The 14464-nt window shown below is 60.2% G+C and overlaps 2 protein-coding genes across 8 annotated transcripts in view; one reads left to right on the top strand and one right to left on the bottom strand.

Moving 5' to 3' along the window:
• The first annotated feature begins 178 nt into the window (after positions 1 to 178).
• LOC102020374 (atherin-like) lies at positions 179 to 3627 on the top strand. 3 transcript variants are annotated; one of them, XM_005389355.2, is made up of 2 exons: positions 179 to 1532; positions 2793 to 3627. In XM_005389355.2, the coding sequence occupies exon 1, from the start codon at positions 297 to 299 to the stop codon at positions 918 to 920; it is 624 nt and encodes a 207-aa protein (XP_005389412.1). In that variant the 5' UTR covers positions 179 to 296; the 3' UTR covers positions 921 to 1532; positions 2793 to 3627. The 3 variants fall into 3 exon arrangements, 2 of the variants coding, with proteins under 2 accessions (XP_005389412.1, XP_005389411.1); XM_005389354.2 differs by lacking the exon at positions 2793 to 3627 and adding an exon at positions 2311 to 2629; XR_001235058.1 differs by lacking the exon at positions 179 to 1532 and adding an exon at positions 1683 to 2466.
• Positions 3628 to 3737: 110 nt separating this feature from the next.
• Abhd16a (abhydrolase domain containing 16A) overlaps positions 3738 to 14464 on the bottom strand; it is a 14296-nt gene continuing 3569 nt past the window's right edge. For all 5 annotated transcript variants that reach the window (XM_005389357.2, XM_013516848.1, XM_005389356.2 and 2 more), the window contains 16 exons: positions 12275 to 12360; positions 10664 to 10737; positions 10424 to 10546; positions 7466 to 7580; positions 7259 to 7360; positions 6564 to 6627; positions 6233 to 6282; positions 5835 to 5958; positions 5404 to 5508; positions 5199 to 5262; positions 4798 to 4854; positions 4624 to 4686; positions 4452 to 4528; positions 4270 to 4368; positions 4150 to 4196; positions 3738 to 4016 (listed from right to left, as the gene is read on the bottom strand). In XM_005389357.2, the coding sequence (XP_005389414.1) occupies positions 3933 to 4016; positions 4150 to 4196; positions 4270 to 4368; positions 4452 to 4528; positions 4624 to 4686; positions 4798 to 4854; positions 5199 to 5262; positions 5404 to 5508; positions 5835 to 5958; positions 6233 to 6282; positions 6564 to 6627; positions 7259 to 7360; positions 7466 to 7580; positions 10424 to 10546; positions 10664 to 10737; positions 12275 to 12360 (1334 nt within the window). In that variant the 3' untranslated portion in view covers positions 3738 to 3932. The remainder of the gene's footprint in view (positions 4017 to 4149; positions 4197 to 4269; positions 4369 to 4451; positions 4529 to 4623; positions 4687 to 4797; positions 4855 to 5198; positions 5263 to 5403; positions 5509 to 5834; positions 5959 to 6232; positions 6283 to 6563; positions 6628 to 7258; positions 7361 to 7465; positions 7581 to 10423; positions 10547 to 10663; positions 10738 to 12274; positions 12361 to 14464) is intronic.

Consider the following 14464-nt stretch of genomic DNA (forward strand, 5'->3'; position numbering starts at 1 on the left):
GATCCTCCAGCCTCAGCCTCCTGAGTCCTGGGATTACAGGCGTGCGCCAGCACGTCCAGCTAGGAATTTCAACAGAGTAAAGCGATCTGGCTTTTGTAATAAGTTGGCATTATGGCACACTGGCTAATTTGCGTTAAGAGTAGAGGCCATAAACTAGGAGCGGGGCTGTGCACCTGTCCTCTCAGCATTCTGGGAGGTAGAAGAAGATTTGAGCTCAGCCTGCGCAACTTTGAGACTTAGGGGAGGTCCTGTCTTAAAAAAAAGAAAGAGAAAGAAAAAGAAGCAGCGGGCTGTCAATGCAGCTCAGCGCGAAGCCTGGTCCAGCCCTCCGCGCGGGGAGCGCGCTGTTTCTGCCCCAGGCGCAGGGTGGCGTTCTGGGCTCGCGGGAGAGGCGGGGACGCCAAGCGGGAAAGAAGCCAGGCTCGTTCGGACCAGCGCAGAGGAGCGTCGGGCGGCCTGTGCGGTCAGCGAGGGGCGGGCGCGCACAGGCGGTGACCGCTGGCAGTTCTCCCAGATGGGAGAGGGTACCGCCACACGTCGGATCCCGGGCAGCCGCGGGGTCCGGCCGCGCGCCTCCTCGCCCGCTCCGGCCAGCTCCGCCCGCTACAGCCCAGCTGGCCGGATCTCGGCGCCCACGCGCCCGGCGCCCGCATCCCCCACCGCGCCGCGCCTACGAGCTCCGGGAAGCCGCGGGGCGCCCGCCCACGACCAGACCGCCAGCGGGCCAGGGTCGGTCCCCCGGCCCGGCTTCCCCAAAGGCGGCACCCTGCCCGCCCCGTCCACACGGACCGGGTCTCCGCCTCGCGCCCGCGGGGTCCCCATCTCGCCGGCTCCGTCGCGGGGAGGCCGTGCGATCTCGGGGCGTCGAGCCGGCCGGAGCGCGCGCCCGGGGGCTGGGGAAGACGTGGGCCCAGAAATGAGCGGCGTCCGGAAAGCAGTGGAGAGGCGGAGGGCAGGAGGATCGCTGTGAGTTCGAGGCCAGCCCGGGCTACATAGTGAGACCCTCTCAAAAAGACAGACCAAAACCAAACAAAACAGGTCTATGGACGGGGAGCACTTCGAGTGCCAGGCAAACGTGAAGACAGGAGGCTCCTGGCGGAAACTCGCGGCACCCTCGGAAGACCTCTCTCGAGTCTGACGGCCAAGACCAGCGCCAGAGCGCCCGAGTTGAGGCCGGGCTCCCGCAAGGGTCGCCCTGAGAGGCGCTGCGGGTTTGCAGTGGGTTACAGCGCCCGCGCCGGAGCTTGGCCCGGGGTAAAACAGGGGAGGGCGTGGCCTTCCTCTATTAACCCCGCCCCTTTAAGCTCCTCCCCTATTTACCGGCAGGGCGAGGCGGGGTTGATGCGTTTCCATGGAGACCGTTTCCATGGAGGCTTCCCGGGGTTGAGGCCATAGTCGCCATAATGACTAGCAGTGGACAGCATCCATGCCGTGAGGGATGCCCCTCTGTCAAAGGCTACCTGGGATAAACATCCGTTATGAAACTCAGGAGGCAGAACCTGAAGCCTGAACACCACATTTAAGGGACTAGGGTGAGGGAAACTGAGGGACTGGCCAGAGGGTCTGTAGCCTGAATGTGGATGAATGACATGGGTTCCCCATGATGACACATATCTGTAATCCCAGTGCTCTTGGAGGCTGAGGCAGGAGGTTTGCAAACTGAAGCCCAGCCTGGGCAACTGAGCAATTTAGTGAGACACTATTAAAAAAAAAAAAAAAAAGGCTGGGAATGTTGCTCAGCGCTATCCCCAAGGCCTGGGCCACCATCCTCGGGGGCCCTCCCTGGTGACAGCTGCTCCAGACACACAGGCCTCTGGGCTCCGCAGCCCTCCCCGGAAGCCTGGGTCCGTGAGCTAAGGTGGGGTGAGGTGTGATTTGGGCCCGGTTTCCCGCCGGCTCGGAATTCCTTTCTCCTAGCTTCACCCTCGCCAGATGTGCCCAGCTGCTTGGGTGCCTGGGCGTTCAGCACGGTCCGGAGCCCCAGCAGTTGTGGGGCATCCACGCGAGGGGACCTGCCGGTTCTGAAGGGAACGCGGTGCTGCGCTGGCAGTGGCAGTCATGGGATGTAGACTGAGGCCCAGTCAGCCGCCCCCCACCCCCACTTCACGTGTCCAAGGGGAAAGCGGCAGTGGGGCATGTCTGCCGAGTCCGAGTAGCTGTGGCAAGGAAGGGGGCGCCTTGTCTCAGGGTGTGGGTGCCCCATGTTTGCACTTAAGGAGGTTCCCTTAGCTGAACAAGGGAGGCCTCCAGAAGATCACCTGTCCCGCGGATTGGGGGGCCGAGGTTCAGAACCGTGCTGCTGACCCCCAGCTCCGCACTGCATGCTCCCCATGCTGTGGGCTCTGGGGGACGGGACGGGACAGATGGTGCCAGCATCCGCTCTCACCCACGGCTCGCTCACGGTGGAGCATTCCAGAGCTGGGGTCACCGCCTTCTGAGCCCAAGTTTCAGGGATCACACCAGCTGGTAAGTCTGATTCCCTTCCTGTGGGGTTCCCTGTACCAGTGGTGGTGAACCTATGGCACGCATCTGTTTTTCTTCTAAGATAAAAGATGTTACCGTATGAATTTTTTCTCCAGTACCGGGAACTGAACTCATGACCTTGTGCTTGCCAGGCAGACGCTTTGCCGCTGAGCTACATCCCCAGCCCTGAATTGTTTTTTCTAAACTAAACGCTCAGTATTCAGCTTAACTGTAGTGTTGGTACTTTGCAACAACTGGAGAGGTTTGGGCTGCAGTTTGGGCGCTTGGCTCTAAAAGGTTCACCATCAGAGTCCTATGCCTTCCTTAAGGAGGTGCTGAGAAATGGGGCAGAAGTTAGAGAAAGGTCAGGCGCTAGGAGACAGAAACCAGCCAGACTCCAGCGCATCGCAACAGTCATTCCTGGTAAGCACTTTTATTGTTTTTGAAATGGACAGAGTCTTGCTATATAGCCCAGGCTGGCCTTGAACTCTAAGCAATCCTCCTGCCTCAGCCTTGAGTGCTTGGATTGCAGGGTGCGCCTCCACACCTGCATACCTATTAAGCAAAGCATACTGCTCCTTGGAAGGTCAACTTGGGGATATTTCTCCGGGAAGAGAGAAGTTTTCCAACAGGGAAGACGGCGCGGCAACAACCCGAGGGGTGGGATATGGGCTTACTCTGTCCCACAGATGCAAGGGTTAGAAACAGAAGTTATGGAAGCCGACCTCCTTAGGTTCAGCCTGAGAGTTTTCTTCCGGCAGAGCTGTCCCAAAGAGGAACATGGCTCGGGAGGGCAGGAGTCAGGCGTCAGCCCTCACCCCTGCCCCAGCAGGCCGTGTGAATGCTGAGGGCGTGAGATGTGCGGGCTGCACGGGCGATGAGGCTGCGCAGGGTGAATGGTGCAAGATGCGGGGCTGGCGCGCCTCATCCCGGGCACAGCGAGCGCTGAGCAAGGAAAACCGGGGGCCCCGGAGCGGGGGCCATTGCAGGGTGGCCGCAGAGATCAATGGAGCTGAGCAGGTGAAATCGGATCCTGAGAAGCACTTTGCCAACAGCAAAGCTGGAGCGTTCCCAGCAAGAGGGGTGCCCGGGCTGGGTGGCACAGGACGGACTGCGTGGGGGTGGCCAGGCAGACCGAGGGCCTGGGGCGCAGGGGCGGGAGCAAGCAGCTGGCGGCCTGGAGCGTTTCCCACAGCCTGGCCCCTCGGGCCTGCTTCCTGGATACCAGCCCCTCGGTCCCTGGGCCCTTGGGAGGTCGCACCATTAGACAGACAGTAGAAAAAATACTTTTTATTAATTATTAGGAACGACGCATTCACCTAATGCAGGGCGTGGCGAGGGGGTGCGTGCACGAGGAGTAGCGTGGGGAGGGCGGCCCACGGTCACAGACGACCCACAGCCACACACGGGAGCCCAGCCGCGGGCGCCCTCGGGCCCCAGCTCTCCTTCCAGGCCAGCCCCCGCGGTCCCTAGAGGTGCCAGGGCATCTGGAAGTGCTGCGCTGGGAGCGGGGTGCAGTGTGTGGCCTCAAAGTTGTGCAGATGCTTCCGCGCCTGAGAGAAGAGCAGGTAGGAGCTGCGCGCTGTGGGGAGCAGGGCCTGGACCCCACAGCCCCCGCCACGACACGCACAGGGATTCCCAGCCCCAAGCCCCGTAGAAGCACCTGCCCCCCGCGCCTGCGCTCACCAGGAACAAAGCCAGCTGCTGGCGTCCCTCTGCCTTCATGTCCTCCCCTGCGGAGAGGAGACGCTCAGCGCCCGCAGCATCCCCGGGCTCCTCCGCCCACTCCTGCCCGGGCCCCCTTACCCACGCTCCAGGGGAAGTCTGGCCCGTGCTCCGCCTGGTAAGAGCGCAGCACCGACACACACCAGTCCTCCTCCACCTCCCAGCGGCTGTATATGGAGGCTGTGCGGGGGACAGAGCCTGGCTCAGGGCGCTGCCCCGGCCCGCCGGCCCTGCCCTCCATGGGCCCCGCCTCCCGCGCTCACCTTCCTCCAGCTGGGAGGAGGCCTCCAGCCACTGCCTCACCACGCGCAGGCCCTCCTCGGCCATCACTCGAGGGTACCTGCAGAGGGGCGGGCGGCAGTCGGGCTGAGCTCGGTTGGCCGCAGGTGGAAGCTCCTGGCGCTCCCGGGCCTGGGCCCCCCGCCCCGCGCTCACCGAAACTGCAGGAGCTTCAGCAGGAGGTCGTTGCCTCGGTTGGACATGACGTCCTCAGGAACCCTGCGGACGACACCGTTACCCTGGGGTGGGGGGGCAGGGGTCCCTGGGGGCAGAGGTGGCAGGGGCAGCTCCCCGACACTGCTGGGCCGTGGGGCGGAGGCGCCCACTCACGTGGTGGTGATGATCTCATCCTTGGTTCTCCGGATCAGCAGCACCGGGCCCTGGTACCTTCAGCACAGAGCAGCGGGGAGAGCTCAGAGGGAGACAGGTGACACGTGACAAGTGGCCCGCCACACCCTGGCCACAGCATTCTTACCCCCAGCACATCTGAGGCCGGGACTGCTCAGTGGCCCCGAGGGGAGGCCCCGCGGTGCCCAGCAAACTCTGCTAGCCAGGTCATGCGGAGGCGCGGGGCTTCCGGCCCGCAAGGGGCTGAGCCATCCGGTAGTGGCAGGGTCACTAGGGGAACACGGGCACGGGGAGCACCAGCTCCCCTTCCATACCCATCCCCGCAGAGCTGTGTGGGTGCGGCGGGTGGGCGGGGCCGGGGTGCGGACCCCTCCAGTCCTCACCTGCACAGCTGTTCTGCATTGTTCAGATTGAGGTGCTGCCTCACTGTCCTGGTCACCAGGGCCCCTAGAATGGGACGGAGGTGAAGGCAAGGTCCCCACTGCTCACAGGGCCACGGGGCAGGGGAGTATTCCTGAGGGCGCTGCTCCCGTCCCCAGGGAGAGCCCCCCAACCCGCCCGCCGCAGGTGGCCCGGGGCTGCACTCACTCCAGCTGTCGGGCATGACCTTCAAGGCCAAGGGCACCAGGTCATCGAAGGAGGCGTCCAGGATCACAGCACTGATGTCTGGGTAGCACATGGCTGCCCACGTGGCTGGTACCAGGACAAGAGGACCAACACTGAGGGGCCCCTGCCCCCACCACTGCCCATGGCACCCCGTCCTCCCTGCATCTCCTCGGCCCCACTTCTCAGCCAGGGTGAGTGCAGGGGAGACCGAGGCAGAAAGAGCTTCCCTTCCCAATCTCCCCACCCCAAGCGCAGGTCTACTTCCTTCACCCACCAGGCTCATGCGGAAGGAGCTCGCTCCACCTCCCTCTCCTCCTCCCTCAGCCTCCCCCTGGCTCCCGGCCACCAACAGGGGCCCCTCCTCCCCTGGGAGGGGCACAAGCGTGTCTGCACTGGGTGCGCGGCGCTGGTACCAGTGAAGCCGCCGATGGACCAGGCGTAGACGACGATGTCCTGGGGCTGGAAGCCCAGGCGGTGGATGGCGAACTGGACCACCACGTCCATGGCGTTGGCCTCGTTCTGTGGGAACGGCACCCCCTGTGGGAGCGAGGGAGAAGCCGTTCACCTGCCACCCGCAGCCCGCACCACCTCCCCTACCACCCGCGGCACATGCCTGGGCGCAGATGAGGGTGCCCTCCAGGCCACGGTGTTCACAGCCCCCAACTCTCCCCAGCCGCCCCATGCCTTACATCCCTCAGCACCAGGTCACGCAGCGGAGGCCCCGCAAGGTATGCACCCCGTTTCCTGCGTCCAGCGGCTGACCAGAGGGAGACCGACAGAAAAGGAAAAGGGACGCCAGAGAGGGTCTCACCGTGCTTCCCGCGAAGCCGGGGTGGTTCCAGCCCAGGACTGAGTAGCCAGCTGTCACATAGGAGAAAAGGACTGAGACCCGGTGGCCCACGCCTCTCTCCCTGTCCCTGGGGGAAAGGACGGCAGGACGGCCCCCAGCCCAGGGACGGGCCAGGGAGACAGCAGAGAGGTGTGGCTGGGGGGGCAGGGCTGACAGGAGCTGGTGAGGGTTAGGGAGGAAAGGATTTCCGGAGGCGAGACTCAGGCGGGCCGGGATGCAGTGGAGGCCAGCCCCGGGTCACGGCGGCGTGGGCGCTCGGCTAGTCTGTCCCAGGGCCGAGCCACGGGCCTACCTTCCAGGGGCGTGGAGACGCAGCCCACCTCGTAGAAGCCCGCGTTCCCCTCACAGCAGATGACCTGCGGAGGAGGCAGGAGGAAGGGCCGCGTGGGGGTGTGGAAGGAGCCGGAGAACTGCCGAGCAGGGCAGAGGAAGGGGCAGGTCTGCTCCCTCCAAGGGACAGAAACTTATTCCACAAGGTCCACAGACAGAGGCAGACGACCCAAGTGCCCAGCACACGGGCCCAGGAGGAAGACGCCCCAGACGAACTCTCAAGTGCCCAGTGCAATAGCCACGTCTCCCCAGGAAGCTCTAGAATCCAGCCCTAGATTCCTGGCCCTGTGCTCTTTCAGGGCCGCTCCATGGAGGCAGGAGACTTCCTCTGCGCTCAGTTTTGCCATCTACACGATGGGCTAGCAGGCCAATCGGACGAGGCTCACGGCCTGTCGTGAGTTACACATCTCGGTCGTGGTACATGCTGTCTCCGTGGTGACTGCGGGGATTATTATTTTTTGGTTCTTGCAATGTCAACACCCACTTCTTGGTCTATTTTCCCGTCTCAGAGTTTTCCTACATAAAAGGTCTTAGGGTGGGGCTGGGGCACGGGATTATTCCCTGCTGGGGTTCCACAGAGTAGATGTTATAAGACTGGGGTCCCAGAGCTCCGTGACCCTCCGCATACTCTGTCTCTGGGCCCCTGAGCCCTCTCACCAGCTTCTGTCCCTGGGGCTCAGCTGTCCCCCGCCGGTCCACAAACATGGTGTCAATCTCGTTGCCGTCACAGGCCAGCAGCTTTGCGCGGCGCCCGTTACACTGCACGGGGGAGGGGGAGGGAGAGCGGCCCAGCTGTGAGAGGCCGCAGCCCGTCCTGTCCGGTCCTGGGAGAAGGCCAGGGGGAGGGCGCGGGGCGGCGCTCACCTCCTCCACCAGCCGGGCCTGGCCCTGCAGCAGCACCGGCATGAGGGCCTTCTGGAGCAGGTACACGGAGCCGGGGTACAGCATCCGGCGGCCCAGCGTGTGCGCCACCAGGTAGCTGTGGGGACACGGGGTCATGAGCGCCCAACCCCGGTGCAGCCCAGGGTCCTTCTCTGCCCCAGACCCACAGATTCTGGGGCCTGCTTCACCCTGACCTTCCGAGCCTCCCTGTCCTAGATAAGAGTTAATGAAATAATAGAAGCACCAGGCTAATGAAGATATAAATTTTATGTTCTGTCCAGGATACACACACAGATGTTCCTCAACTTAAAATGGGTTACTTCCCAATAAAACCACTGAAAGCTGAAAATATGGAAAGTTGAAAATGCATTTAATGCACCTAACAACACACGTCATAGCTTAGCCACCCACGACACTGTGGGGAACTGGTTTACCCGTTATCGCATGGCTGATGGGAGCTGCGGCTCCCTTCCGCTGCCCGGCATCTCTCCAGAGTATCGTGCTGTAAGAAGCGTGGTGTGGTGGTGCACACCTGTAACGCCAGCACTTAGGGAGGCTGAGGCAGGAGGATCACAAAAAGTTGGGAGTCTCACCTGAGCAACTCAGCAAGACTTGGTCTTAAAATTTAAAAAAAAAAAACAGAACTTAAAAAATAAAAGGAAGGGCTAGGGATACAGCTCAGTGGCACAGGGCCTGCCTGGCAAGCGCAAGGACCTGAGTTTGATCCCCCATACCATAAAAAAAAAAAGAGAGGAAAAGGCCGGGGATGCAGCTCAGTGGTAGACCATCCTTACATGTGCTCTCCAGTCCTAGCCCTCAAAAATCCAAAATGTGAAGTATGGCTGGGCATGGTGTAGGCCTCTAGTCCCAGCTACCTGGTAGGCTAAGGCAGGAGGATCACCCGAGGCCAGGAGTTCAGGGCCAGCCTAAGCAACACAGCTATACCTCATCTCAAAAAAACAAAAACTAAAAACAAAACACGGTGCTGCCCCAAAGGTTATGTAGAAATCCAGTAGCCAATGTGATGATATTTCGGTACACAGGGTCTCTGGGAGGTAATTAGCTTAATATCCTTGTAACAGAGGCTCCATAGGTGTGGTGGCGCACGTGCCTAACCCCAGCACTCACGAGGCTGAGGCAGGAGGACCGCTACAAGTTGAGACCAGTGAGTTCAAGACCAGCCTGAACTACACAGAGAGATCCTGTCTCAAAAAATAAATTAATTAAAATTAAATTAAATAGGCTCCAGCGAGTTGTGAGGATACAGCAAGAAGATGCCCCCTATGAACCACAAAATGAGACCTCATCAGACACCACACGTGCTGATGCCTTGATCATGGACTTTGCAGTCTCCAGAACTGGGGGAAATTAACTTTCTGTCATTTACAAGCTAAAAAACAAAAACCCATCAAAACAAAACAAAACCCCACCCACGTGTGGTAGCACAGCCTATAATCCCAGGAGGCAGGAGGCTGAGGCAGGGAGATCATGAATTTGAGGCCAGGTGGGGCTACATAATGAGACCCTGTCTCAGAAAGACAGAACAAACAAAACCCAACCTAATTCGAAGCATGCTACCACGGTAAGTTGGGGACCATCCATATATGATTCTGAGAGTCTTACAACATAGTACTTCTTAGGTACAGGAAGTACAAGCAAAGTTATTACCAAATATGATTTTGTTAATACAAAAACACAACTTACTAAAAGCCCTCAAGTAGGCCTGGGGGAGGTAGCTCAATGGTAAAGCACCCGCCCAGCATGCACAAGGCCTTGTATATGCCCAGCAACCCCCTCAAAGTCTCCAGATATTTTTTGTTTGTTTGTTTGTTTGTTTCCAGTACTGGGAATCAAACTCACGACCTCACGCTTGCCAGGCAGATGCTGTGCCGCTGAGCTAAATCCCCAACCCATTTTTTTTAAATAATGCTTTTAATACACAAATAATTTCAAGATTCACTAGCGGGTCAAGGACCATATCTGAAACAAGCTAGATCACAAACTCCGTCGGGGTAGGAGCCGGGGGCCTTGTTCACCGCGAAGGGCCCAACATCTGCCACAGATGTGCCCAGAGCACGGCACAGGCTTCGCAGCCACCAGGAGCGCGTATACTAATCAACCCCGACATCAGCGTGGGGACACGGGCACGGCCGGGTCACCCCCACTTCCTGAATGTACTGCACAGACAAACTGTAGGTGTGTTCCTAAAAGAGACGATGAACCACTTCCAGTTCACCCTGAAGGCGTATCTGTCCCCAAAACATTGCACAGCCCTGCCCAGCGCCCCTTCCAAAACCCCAGACCTGGTTTTCAGACCACTCAGCAGCGTGCCGTGACGTCACCCAGCCAGCCGAGCCCCCTCCTCGGTTTCCGAGGCCCTGCTGCCCACCTCTCACAGCCACAGGCAATGCCCACTGTCTGCTCCACGCAGGACAGGAGTGGTCACTGCCGTTACATCTGACATCCGCACGGTGACTTGGCTTTATTTGACCTTACCATGCCCTCAGGCACTAGCGCGAGGTGGGACCCTCCAGAAAGACCTCCGTACAAGATCTGCACAATGCGGGAGGCAGACTTCGCAGCGGCGGAGAGAGGCGCGGCGGGCCAGGCCGGAGAACCAGGAGCACAGCGGCCGGCGCTGTGGTTCAGAGCAGCGGGCTGGCGCCAGCTGCAGCCTCCCCGCCCCTCCACCCGCCCGCGGCTCCCGCTCAGCCTCGCTGAAGGACTCCTGTGCGGGACAGGGCTGCACTCACACCCCAGCTCTTCATCTGCTACCTGAGAGACTGTGGACTCCGGGCTCCTGCTTCACACACAGGTATGAAGGAAAGGGTGCACAGAAGCCCAGCGCACTTGGCCCCGTGAGTGACAACTGCTCCACCGTGGAGCGCCAGACCTGGGGCCGTCGCCCCATCCCTGCACCCCACCACGGCGATTTCCCACCTGGTAATCTGACAGGGCAGCTTCTTCACCCGGTTGAGGAAGGTGTCCGCTGTTCCCCGGTGCAGGGGCTCGGGGCGAAGCAGGGCCACGCCGCGGCGGGAAGGGCCCCCTCGGGACTCCTTCCTAGAGGGAAGGGGCGGAGGGGGTCGGAGCTCTGAGGACCCGCCGTGAGGGGTGGAGGCGGGGACAGGGCGGTGCAGGGATCGCGACCCGCAGCTCCTCGGAGGGACTGGGCCTCACCGGCTGCTGGGCTCTTCCCAGTGGAAGTCCACCGGCCAGCTCCTGAAGTCGAAGTTGTAGTTGGCGAGCTGCCTCTGTGGCGGGCAGGGCAAGGAGGCGGGTGAGAAGGGAGAGAAAGGGGCCTGAGAACGGAGCGGAGCCCTGCCGCCCGCGCAGCCCCGTGGCCCCGTGGCCCCAGCCCCACACATCCCGGGGAGCCCAAGCCCGGGCCTGTGTCTCCGGCTCTCAGCTGAGAACTCTGACGTGCCCGGGACGTCAGGCAAGGCAGGTGCTCCTCGGCCATCAGCCCCAGCCGTGCGGACACCGAGCCGGGGCCCCGCGGGAGGGGAGGGCGGCTGGCGCTCTCCAGGCGGCTGGGCTGGGAGGTGGCCACGGGCTGGGCACTCCTGCTACCTGACCCTTCAGGGATCTCAGAGCAAGCCGAAGTCCAGGACTGCGGGACAGCAGGGCAGTCCCATTATGGGGGTCCCCGCACAGGGGTCTCCGGCTGAACGACATCCTGCCGGTCCATCCTCACCACCCCGCCCTCCCCTCGGCGCCTGCAGCCACGGCCCACGCTGCCCCGGGCCCACCCGCGCTTCCGGTCGCAGCAGGGTCCGTCCACTGCTTCTCGGGCAGCACCAGCCGAGCCGTCACTCCCTGCAGGCTTCCGCCCCCACCCCCAGAGCTCCCAGCTCTCTATTTTGAGGGTTGTTTTGTTATTTTCTGTCACAGAAATTTTTTGACATTTTCAAAAATAACTTAACTAAAAGAGAGCAACAGGAAAATTATACAAATATGTAAATGACAAATCCGAATGAAGAAAAGCCAGTTTCCGCCAGGCTTTGCTGAGACCTGCTCTCCCATCGAGGCCCGTCCGGCCTCCGCCCTGGGACTCTGCATGAGTCCCTTAACCTCTTTTGCCTCTATTTCCTCAGCTGCGCAAATGAGATAATTACGCCACCGCACGCGGCCGCCGCCAGGATTAGAGGGTGCGTGCAACATGCAAAGTGCCCCACACACGGCGGCCAGCGCGGCAGCGACAAATTACACGCTCCGTGCGGGTGGTGTGGAGCAACCCTTAGCGTGATGACAGTGCTCGCGGCTGTGTGAAGCCAGAAACCCCTCGCAACAGGAAGAAGCTTTACGGGGCGCAGGGCCCTTTCCCAAAGATAATCACACTCCAGCACCGGCAGGGCTGGCACAGCTTCAAGGACGGGGCGCCCCGGCTTCTGCTTGGCACCACGCCGTGCTCCCCATCGCAGGGGTGGCCGCACCTGTCCGTCTCATCCCTCCCCAAACAGAGCTAACAAGGCGTCAGGTGCACACAACGAAAACAAACAGCTGAGGTGCCGCCACAAAAGAAGACTCTCGTCCAGCACCGTGGCTTTCCCACGTTCAGGCAATGCCCGCGGACCGAAGTGGGAGCAGGGGAGGCTGCTCTAGCAGAAGCTCCACGGGAAGTGGTAGGGAGGGCAGGCCGTGGACGGAGGGGCGGAGGGGACAGCAACGCGCAGAGGAAGGCCCGCAGTGGCGGGGCCCAAACACGACCGCCGCGCCTCTCCCGCCGACGCTGAGCCTGGTGCTGGGCGGGCGGCGCGCGGGTCTGGCGCCTTTCCTGGAACCGCTCACCTTGTTTTCTGCAGACTGGTTCCGATGTGTGGCCTCCAAGATGCTGATGAACTGCCGGTACTGGGGGTTGGTCCAGCGGCCGATGCCTGGCAGAGAGAGGACAGGAAGCAGCATGAGGGCAACTGGCAAGCAGCGGGTTTAAAAGAACAAGACGGGGGCTGGGGATTTAGCTCAGCGGCACAGCGCCTGCCTGGCAAGCGCAACGTCGTGGTTTCAATTCCCGGTACCGGAAAAAAACAAACAACAAAACAAAACAAAAATAAATAAATAAAAGAACAAGACGGGCAAGCATGCTCTGGAGAGCGGAGTGAGAGAAGCAGCAGCTGAGGGCCTGTGCCACGGGAAAACAGATCTTTCTCCTGACGACTGGTTGCAGGGTTCTTTTTCTTAGCTTTCTCTTCAACTTCTTTCTAGCTAGACCAGCCAGCCCCCACCTCGCAGATCGCTCGCTCCACCCGTTAGCGCACCGGCACGCACCCGCTGCTACTCAGGCCCTGTGTGCGCCTGCCAGGCTTCCGTGGCATCGCTTTCTAACCCCACCGTCTGGCTTCCCGCCTCCTGCCCTGACCACGCGCTTTCCCACTGCGGCCAAGCGCCTGTCCCGCCTCCTCCTCCCCTTCAACATCTCCACTCTGCACAGTTCCTGCTCCTCAAGAGTCTGTCTAGTCGGGAGTGGTGGCGCACACCTGTAATCCCAGCACTCAAAGAGGCTGAGGCAGGAGGATTGATGCAAGTTTGAGAACAGAAGGGCTACAAAGTGAGCGCAAGGCCTGAACTGCATAGCGAGACACTGCCTCAAAAAGACAAACAACTCTTTTAGGAGTCTGTCCCCCTCCGCTTCCTGGGCCTATTCTTTTTTTTGTTGTTTATTTGTCTGTCTGTCCGTTTGTTTTTTGACATAGGGTCTTGCTGTGTAGTTGAGGCTGGCCTTGAACTCACTATGTAGTCCAGCCTCAAACTCTCGGAGATCCTCCTGCCTCGGCCTCCCGAGCGCTGGGATGACAGGCATACTGCACCATGCCTGGCCCTGGGCCCATTCTTGCCTTCACCCAGTTCCTAAACTGTTCTTCTCCTGCCTTTCTCTTTCCCTCTTGGAAGGCAGTGATTCCCAGAGCCGCCCCCTCTCTCTGCATTTGCTCCCGAAGGGGCTGCATCTGTCCTCCTTCCCTGCAGAGGAGCCCCCACCTTCCCCTCTCCCCTCTTGGACCTGGCAGGCATGTGCCAGGCCCATCCTACCCATAGGAGACAGGCAGGAAATGAGGCACGCAGCCCAGCCTCAGGGAGCTGGCACTCCTGCAGGGTGAGGAGGGACTGAGGAAAGGAAGGAAACGAGGAAGCTTCGGACAGAGGTAAGCGCAGCAAAGACAATAAAAACAGGACAAACTAGAGCCCGGGGTGCCGTCGAGGGCAGCACTCGAGCAGCATGATAACAAGACCCTCAAGCAGGCCGCAGAATGAGCTGAGCGGAGCGGTGCCACTCGTGCCAAAAATGTAAAACGCACACGTAACACGGCTATTTACGATTCTTACCGTATTTCATACATTCTCAGATGCTTTTTTTGTGTGTGTGTGTGTGTGTGTATGTGTCTGTGCAGCACCAGGGACTGAACTCACACTAAGCTCCTTCCCAAGCCCTTTCTCTTATTTCTTTTGAGACACAGTCTTGTTAAATTGCCCAGGCTGGACTTGGACTCGCTGCAATCCTCCTTTCTCAGCCTGAGTCCTGGGGTTGCAGGCCTGGCAAGAAATATGGACCAGAATAAAACCTCCCCACCTGACGACTGTTACCGCTGGTGAAAGAGCATGGGAGTGGGGGATTCCAATCGCGTCAGCAGCTCAACTGCAGTGGTTTAGTCATTTTACAGACAAAAGTGATCTGAAGTAAAACAGCTGGGCCTGGTGGCACGCGCCTGTAATCCCAGCACTCAGGAGGCTGAGGCAGGAGGATCATTGTGAGTTCAAGGCCAACTTGGGCTACAAAGTGAGTTCAAAGCCAGCCAGAACTGCATAGAGAGACCCTGTCTCAAAAGGGCAATCAATCAATCAATCAATCAATAAAACATTATGTTTTTTAAAAAAGCAAAGCAAGCTGGAAGTGGTGGCACACACCTATAATGCCAGTACTCTGGGAGGCTGAGGCAGGAGGGCCGCAAATTCCAGCCTAGCAAGGGCTCCTCAGTGACTTAACAA

Source organism: Chinchilla lanigera, unplaced genomic scaffold (assembly GCF_000276665.1).
Source record: "Chinchilla lanigera isolate Chin_1 unplaced genomic scaffold, ChiLan1.0 scaffold00036, whole genome shotgun sequence".
NCBI classification, from domain to species: domain Eukaryota; kingdom Metazoa; phylum Chordata; class Mammalia; order Rodentia; family Chinchillidae; genus Chinchilla; species Chinchilla lanigera.